The sequence below is a fragment of the Furipterus horrens genome, unplaced genomic scaffold, assembly GCF_987537825.1.
Source record: "Furipterus horrens unplaced genomic scaffold, mFurHor1.1.pri manual_scaffold_1, whole genome shotgun sequence".
NCBI lineage: Eukaryota > Metazoa > Chordata > Mammalia > Chiroptera > Furipteridae > Furipterus > Furipterus horrens.
This window is the reverse complement of record NW_028327171.1, coordinates 170,391,256-170,399,214: the sequence shown is the minus strand read 5'-3', so window position 1 is coordinate 170,399,214 and position 7,959 is coordinate 170,391,256. Positions and strand designations below refer to the sequence as shown.

General features: G+C 54.9%; 1 protein-coding gene across 1 annotated transcript; it reads right to left on the bottom strand.

The window, feature by feature from the left end:
* Positions 1-3,779: 3,779 nt before the first annotated feature.
* Positions 3,780-6,626, bottom strand: HOXD12 (homeobox D12). Its single transcript, XM_090280897.1, has 2 exons — positions 5,907-6,626; positions 3,780-5,760 (listed from the first exon to the last, which is right to left on the bottom strand). The coding sequence occupies exons 1-2, from the start codon at positions 6,478-6,480 to the stop codon at positions 5,522-5,524; spliced, it is 813 nt and encodes a 270-aa protein (XP_090137023.1). The 5' UTR covers positions 6,481-6,626; the 3' UTR covers positions 3,780-5,521.
* Positions 6,627-7,959: the final 1,333 nt, after the last annotated feature.

The window sequence follows — 7,959 nt, the reverse complement described above, 5'->3', positions numbered from 1 at the left end:
CCCATTCCTTCTTCCTTCCTCTTACTTTCCTGTTTCCTTTTCTCTGTCTCTGTTTCCTGGTACTCTCTCCTCCTTTCCTCTAGTTGTGTATCACAGCCTCTGTCTCACTCCCTGTTGCCTCTCTGCATTTTTTTCTCCCAGTGCTAAAGAAAAGAGGAAGTTCAGCCATCGGAGACACCCTGTGACCCCTCTAAAAGCTGGGGGGGGGCGGGTGTCCTGGTGAACAAAAGGATCTAGAATCTTTCTGTCAGGGCGCTCAGCCTTTGGCTCGCCCCCAACCAAAGACAGACCATTAACATCTCTGCTCTCATGCTCTCTGAGACCAGCCAGTCTCACATCCAGTTCCTTCCCTGCGTGGGGGGCCCATGACCAGGCCTACACATCGGCCATGTCTCCCCAGTCTCCTTCAGTGCCCTTGGGCTCCCACAGTCACTGCACCACCCTCCTCTAAAGTCCACTGGCTTGGAGAGGGAAGGGTGTCTCTCAGCAGCTCTTGCCTCCTTGTTTGTGTCCCTCTGTGCCACTTGGCCCTGAGGTTCTGCCATCCACTTGCCCCAAGGCCTCACTCTCCCAGGTGCCCACTTCCTCCCTCTTTCCTACCCTGGGGGTCCAGGCGAGTCCAGGGCTCCCGCCTCCAGAAAAGCCAGCGCTTTCCAAAGATAAAATCAGACTCTCGGAAAGAACCTCCCAAAAACCCAAGTCCCAGAATCCAGGATAGGAAGTTGCCCCTCTCCCCAGGATTCCTCTGCCCAAGCAATCAGAAGCACTGGGTTCTGGGCCTCAGCCCTATGTCCAGAGCAGTGCCCAAGGGGTGAGCTCTGCCCGCCACATCGACAGAGAAAAGGCGGGTTATCGGAGCTCATATCTATTTTCTGGCTGATGTTCCCCCTCTTCCTCTTGTTCTCCTCCCTTCCCTTTTTCCTCCCACTCTCCCTTCTCCGCCCTCCTCCTACCTCTGCTTCCCTCAGAATACAGCGCAAACTGGTCGGTGGCGACTGGAGGGCTAGGAACCTCCCCCGCCCTCTTCCAACTGTTCATTCTTGTTTGCACCCTCCTCGAAGCTGGCACCCTTACCCAGATTCCAGCTTGTCCCCTTCCTCAGCCCAGACCGCCAGCACAGTTATCTGCCTCCCCATCTCCATCTCTAGCCCAAGCCTCTTCCTTTCGGGCTCCTAGTCGACGCCCCTGGATCTCTCCTAAAATGGCTCCCGGGACACTGCACACTGGCCCTGCAGCGACTCAGAACCCAGGGCAACAGCGGCGGGGCCCCAAGCTGGGTCTTCATGAGTCGGGGGTACACAAAATTCTCTGCATTGGGTGGGGCGCAGGCATCCCTCTACCCCCCAAAGTAGAGCCTGCTGATTGCCTAAGGGGGAAATGGGGAGGACGAACCATTCAAGTTCAACGGCATGGCAATGGCGGCTCTCGCTGGAGCCGCGCTTTGGCGGGGGAGGGTTCACCATCTGCAGCGGCGAGCTGGTGCGTAGGGGAAAGGAGCCGGCAGGCCCCCTACTGCGCATTTGCCCCGCACCCACACCCAAACCAGGACTTTCGTTCTGGGCCCAGCCCGCTTAGTCTTTCGGCTCCAGTTCCCTCCTCGATCTTCACTCAAAATCCCAGGAAAGCCGCAACCTCCCAACCCTCGCGTCCCGCTCGAGAACCTACCGTGAAGACTGCGGCGCTGTGGCCTTGTCCTTGCCTGCGGCCCCACTCGAAGCACAGGGAGCGGGAGCGCACTGGACCCTACCGGCACAGCCGGCAGCTCTGCGAATGATAGCTTTCCGAGCAGCGCCCGGACGCGATGCGGTAATTTCGAGCCACCCAAGATAAGACACTAACTTGACCTTAACTTTGTCAGGGCGCCCCTGGTATCTGGAGAACGTGAACAGACACTGTCTGGCAGCTCTCGTAAAAGCTGACTGGGGAAGGGATTCTGAGTCATTTCATTTATTGCCACTACAGTTCTGCAAGAAAGCTTTTCCTCCCTGCCAAACTTTAATTATTTATGCTCTTTTAGGAAACGAAAGAAGAGAAGAAAAGCGGAGAAAACACCCAGAGCCAGTCCCTTCCTGCAGAGCTTTTGGAATGGGCTTCCTAAGTCAAGTGACTGGAGGACAAAAAAAAAAAAAAAAAAAAAAAAAAAAAGTGGGGAGATCATCTTTGTCCAAGGACGGTCAGACAGGCGCCCTGGACCCCCACCCTCACGAAGGTGGGTGGATGCAGCTGGGAGAGGCGGGGTGAAGGGGCAACCCCCCCCCCTACTCACATAAATGAATATTTACAATGGTTCTGGATTTCTCCTCCACTCCAACCCCCACCCTGGCCTCCCGGAAGCTTCCCCAGCCCGCCTCCCTTGGGGAGAGCCCCCAGGCCTTAAAAGCAGCCCGGTAAGCCCTCTGAACTCGCAGCCGATTGAATACCAGATGAAGCCGTTTTTTTCTCGTTTAAAAACCTTTTTCTTGGTAAAGAGGCCTGTCTGGACTGTAGCATTTCGTAGAACGCATTTGTCTTTGTGCGAGGGAATGTTGAGCACTCAGATTTCAGCATCCTTTCTCTCCAGTGTTTGTTTCTTATGATGAATTTCGTCGTGGTTCCAAATCCCTGCCCAGACTTCGGCTAGGAAGGGAGAGAGGACACTGCTGCCTTTGTATTTGTGTGGATCAGTAAAAGGGATAGATTTGAAAAACATTACCGAATCCATAAGAGACAGACAGGATTTTACACTCAGAATAATTTCAATCTCTTTGGGGAGTGGTCTCCCTTAATATCTCTTTTCACTCCACATCCCAGGCTAAAGAGAAAGAACACGATGATTTAATGGCATATATTGGAAAGAAACGACCTTGGTGTGTTGTCACAGGTCCTGGATTGAAGTCTGGGTTTCCTGGACCTTTACCCAGCCCTCCCAACCTGAGGTCTGAATATGGTCTCTGCCTTTGTTTGGATGATTTGAGACTCAGCTCTGGGTATCCCGGTACCATTGCCTCCCTGAGCCCCACAAGGTGGGGAAACATTTCTAAAGATAGGGCCCCCACAGCCTCTTGGTTCCTTTTTTCTCCGTTATATATTTTTAAAGGAGCTGTTTAAAATACATATTTTTAAAGTACACATCAAGCTCGCTTGAGGGAAGAGGATTTGGAACCATCGAATACTCAGTATTAGAAATTTAGTAGTTTTGTGAATTGTTCCAACACTTGCTAAAAGGTGACAATTCTCTACTTTCCATTTCTGAGCTAGCTGGAGCGGGGGTCTGCAAGAGGACGGTGAATACAGCAGGCCCTAGCTTTCCCAACCTGAGCTACAGGCTCTGAAGGCCTAGGGGTGCAGAGGCCACATTTCCCAAGAGAGTTTGCTGGGCTGCAGGCAGAGGTGCCGGTATGAAAGTTTTCAACAGGGCATAGCCTTTTCCAGAGAAGCCCATGACAGGGAGCAATGTTTGTATTGAAATCTGAGGAACCTCATATCTTGGCAGCCCCCTGACAACAGCAAGCTTTAAGTTTGAGAATTTAGGCAAAATGCAGAAGCCCTTGCCTGCAATAAGCTCAAGGTTTGCTTAGTGTGTGAGACACACTCAAATTTGTCCATGAATCCTCCCCATTGGATATTTCACACACATTTTGTTTATAGGCTTTTATACACCATTTCCTGGCTGACTTGGAAGACATTTTCTCATTTAATGAACAGTCAAGTCAGTACCTACAGTGAAGCTGCAACCAGGAAAGAAAAAATTAATTTCATGGCCTGAAAAACATTAGGAGGGAATCCAAAACGTTTTAAAAAAATCAACATCAGTCCCTTGACAGCTTGGCTGGGACCTGGATATTTATTTCCACTCAAAACATTTCTATGTGTCTGATATATACAAGCTATTGTTTTTGACACAATCAAAATAAAACAAAACATGCGTGACAACTGTTAACAGAGAAAATGCAATTAGTCTAAACATTAATTAAGGTCAGTTGGGTTGAGGCTCAGGAGCTCCATGTGAGATCTAGGGCCTGGTCCTCCACTGAAAATAAATCATTGGACTTTGGGATGGGATCTTCTACACTTTAGCTGTTGTGCATATTGCTAGGAGTTGGGGGCGCTACATTTCAGGAGATGGAAAAGAAGTAGGGATGGTAGAAGGAGTTTGGGGGGGATTGGGTTCACTGAAGTTAAAGTAGGATACCCCAGCACACTTAGGACAACACAATCTGGCATTCTGGAACCCCAACCTTCACAAAGCAAGCCTAGCAGGGCCCAGGGCCTGCAGACTACACAGTGGGGGGCAGGGGGGCAGGCAGGCAAGAGACAGCCTCAGAAAGGGCACAGTGGTTGGGCCCCTGGTGGAGTTGGTGGGTGATAGAGAAGAGTGGAACTTCTACTCCTCTCTACTTGGTCAAGAGCTGCTATGAAGGGCTAAGGATCTGAGGGACCTCCTTTCTCACCCACCCCCAACTGGTGGAGGAGCTTTCACTTCTCCCTGCAGTGGCTCATTACCATAATTCAGGAAAACAAGATGTGTGGACACCTTTACCCACCTCGACAGAAAAGCCATATTTACAGTCAGAATGTAGGACACCCCCCCTCTACATTGCTCACTCCCTTCTCCTGCCCCTTGACATTTCCCCTTCCTTTTAGTTCAGCCCAGCCTCAAAGCAGCCTAGAAGCTCCTCATCAGAGCTCAGCTCTGGGATCCAGTTACAGAGCACAGGGCTCTGGCCAGGCATGTGTGAGGTGAGATAAGTAGGGGAATTTTACTAGTCTTGGCTGGGAAGTGCAGTTTGCCATGGAGTCCCAGCCTCCCTTGTCCCATTCCTGGGAAGGAAGTATCCAGTCCATTCTGCCCAGCTGGAGGAGCCAGTCCAGCCTGAACTCAGAGGTGTCTCCGAGTTTGTACGGCCACACTCCCTCCCCTTTCCTCCCAACGTCTGAAGGTCTATGGTGGCTTTTGTCCTCTCAAACCAGCCAGGGCAGACAGGAGGTGGTGGTGACAGTACCCCTTCCCTTTTCCAGAATCACGATTCTGGCTTTGCCACAGGGGCTTTGACTGCAAAGAGACACAATTGTGCCCACAGCCCCTTTCCATCCCACTCTGGAGGCCTTCCTAAATTCAATTCCACTCTGAGTTCTAGCTAGGTACCTGCTAAATGCGGAAAGAATTGGGGAGAAGGGAGAAAGGAGACTAGGTGAAAGCAGAAATCCAAGCAGAAGGAGCTGGAGTGAGTCCAGGTGTAAATGCCTTAGCCAAAAGGAAAAACAGGTGACCCCCAGGCCCCCACTGGGGCCTCAACGCCAAAGTTGTGCTACAACTTCCACAGCCCCTCCGGGGAAAGGGAAAGCGTGGAGGTACAGCTGGCCAGGTCTCCAAATTTCCTGATGGCTTTTGGGGCTGCAGACAGAACCGGAGGGTACCTAGGACTAGCTGAGGAGTGGAAGGAAAAGCCCCAGTACCAGGTCTTCCTCCACGCCAGGCTTGGGCTTAAAGAGGCAGGACTACTGGCCTCGGCCTCGGCCTCGGCCCCGGCCAGGCCCGGGATTAATATAGCGCAAGCGCCTGCTCACGCAGCACCACGCGCTTCTTCTTCATACGACGGTTCTGGAACCAGATTTTGACCTGCTGGTCGCTGAGGTTCAGCCTGTTGGACAATTCCTTGCGCTTCTGCCGGTTGATGAATTCGTTGAGGAGGAATTCGTTCTCCAGCTCCGCAATCTGCTGCTTCGTGTAGGGTTTTCGCTTCTTGCGGGCCCTCCCGGGGGCCGCCCCCCACGGCAGGCCTGCAACACAGCCCCAACCCAAGTCAGCCCAGCCCGCTCCCTGTTGCCTGCCCGCCCCCGGAGGCTCCCTCCCCCTACACACTCTACCTTGCACCCCACCTCCCATTCCGGCCCTGACTGGCCCTTGGAACACGGCCACCGTTTACCGTCGGGCAGCGAAGGTCGCAGGCAAGAAGCGACGCCCGCTGCCTGCACTGTCATGTTCAAGTTGAGCGGGCCCTTGGTGTCGTCCTTGAAGCCAGCGGCGCAGGGGGTCCCCTCAAGCAGGGCCGCAGAGCCTGGCGCAGCGCGGCCCACACCCGCGTAGTCGTATTTGCTCGATTTGAGACCAGCGGCCGCGGGGACCAGGCTAGACTCGGGGGCAAAGGGTGGCCGCGAACGGCCACGCTCCTCAGGCCCCGCGGCCGCGTCGGGCGTATAAAACTTGGCCTGCTCTTCGGGTCGGTCCTTGGTGCCCAGGGGCTGCAGGCCAAGAGGCCCGGAGCCAGCCAGGTAGGGCTGCGAGAAGCTGCCGAAGGCGGTGGCACCGGCAGGCTGCGCTGGGGCGCAGGAGGCGGGCGTGGTGGCCCAGGGCAGCGCGCCGCGGGGATAAGAGATGGGGGGAAGTGCGGCCAACTGGCCTCCATTCGGCCGCAGGTTGGAGAAGTAGAAGGAGTCGGGCGACTGCAGATTCAGAAGCGAGCCCACATAGCCCGCTCTGTAGAGACTGCGCTCACACATCTCCAACAAAGGGCTTCGGCTGTGCTCGCAGCAGTATTTAGTTACAACCGGGAATAAGAGGACAGGCTCAGACGATTGGACGAAACTTTGCCTGCAGGTTCTTCAAAGCCGGTCATTTCAGCACCGCCTACATCCCCCCGACCCGTTTTCCCCCCCTTCAGGGTATTATGATAACACCCGCAATATTCGATGGCGAAGGACAAGGCTGCCAGGCAGAGCCAAGGCATGTTGAGCGAAGTGAAGCCTCTGCGTGTTTCTGGCCCAGGGTCAGGAGCTGGGGGCATCAGGCATAGGGTGCCTCTGCCCGAGTGTCCCTTGGGACCCTTCTTGGTCTTGATTGGCTTTGCACTCCCGTTTTTCGCTGCTTACCTGGGCCAGGCTTGCTTGTACTGGCTTAAAGTTGCAGCTGAGGCCTTTCCAGTACCGCTGTGAGTCTCAGTTTGTCCGAAGATCCCGTGGTCTGGTGGGGCCACCAGCTCTGCCCCTAGACCTAAACAATGGTACTCCTAACCCACCCCTCCCAGTCTCGTCTTTCTGGAGAGGGTCCTTCACAGGAGATCTCACAGCGAAGACCCACGAACTGCCTGAGCCCTGGGTCCCAAGCTGCAGGCACAGTCCCAGAGGTTTGCTGATGGAGAAGTGCATCACAAACTCTCCCAAGTTTGGCGCCTAGGAAGGAAGCTTCACACCACTCCTGGGTGCTCCTTCATGGCTAAGCCTTCTGCTCCTGGGGAGGCCTGGATCGGGCAGCTGGACTGGCCAAAGACGACATTCCTTTTATCGCCAGGAGTCACCTTGGCGACTACAGTCTGCAAACCAAAGGTCCAAGGTGTTCATTCACTCTGTGGCAGGCAAAGCAAGCCGAGCTCCCCGCGACCTGGTGTGGAAGGAGAGAAGAGTCTAAGCAGCGGGTCAGGAACAGCGGGGCACACCGAGGAAGAGGGCTGGCAGCATTCTTCCGCTAGCGCCTCCAGGGACGCGGGAGGCTGGCGGGTTACGAGGTCTGGCAAACACGGAGGTGGGCGGGGCAGCGCTCTGTTGCCTGGATCAATGTGGCAGCCCCTGCTGCAGGCTCTTGGTTTAGTCTGGCCAGAGGGCTAGGGGTCCTCCTCTCCTGCCTCGGGTCCCAAGACCCCCAGCGACCCGGTGACTAGAGCCCGCCCTAGCCCGCAGTCCGCCTCGCGGTCCCCGAGCCAAGCTGGAATTGGTTAGACCGCCAGCTCCGGCACTGAGACCACACAGGCGCCGCCGGAGGGCAAGGCTGACCACCGCGCTGCGACTTTATTGTGTGAGTTATGGCGACCAATTGGGCGGCTCTGGGGAACGCAATCGGCCTCTTCCTCCCGCTCTAGGGCGGGGGTAAGGGGTGGGGGTGGGCAAGTCGGGGCTCCTCAAGACTCTGTCAGTTTCCTTAGGAACTCAGACACAGAGAGACGCACGCCACACCCCGTCCTTTCATGATGGGCGGGGGTGGTAGAC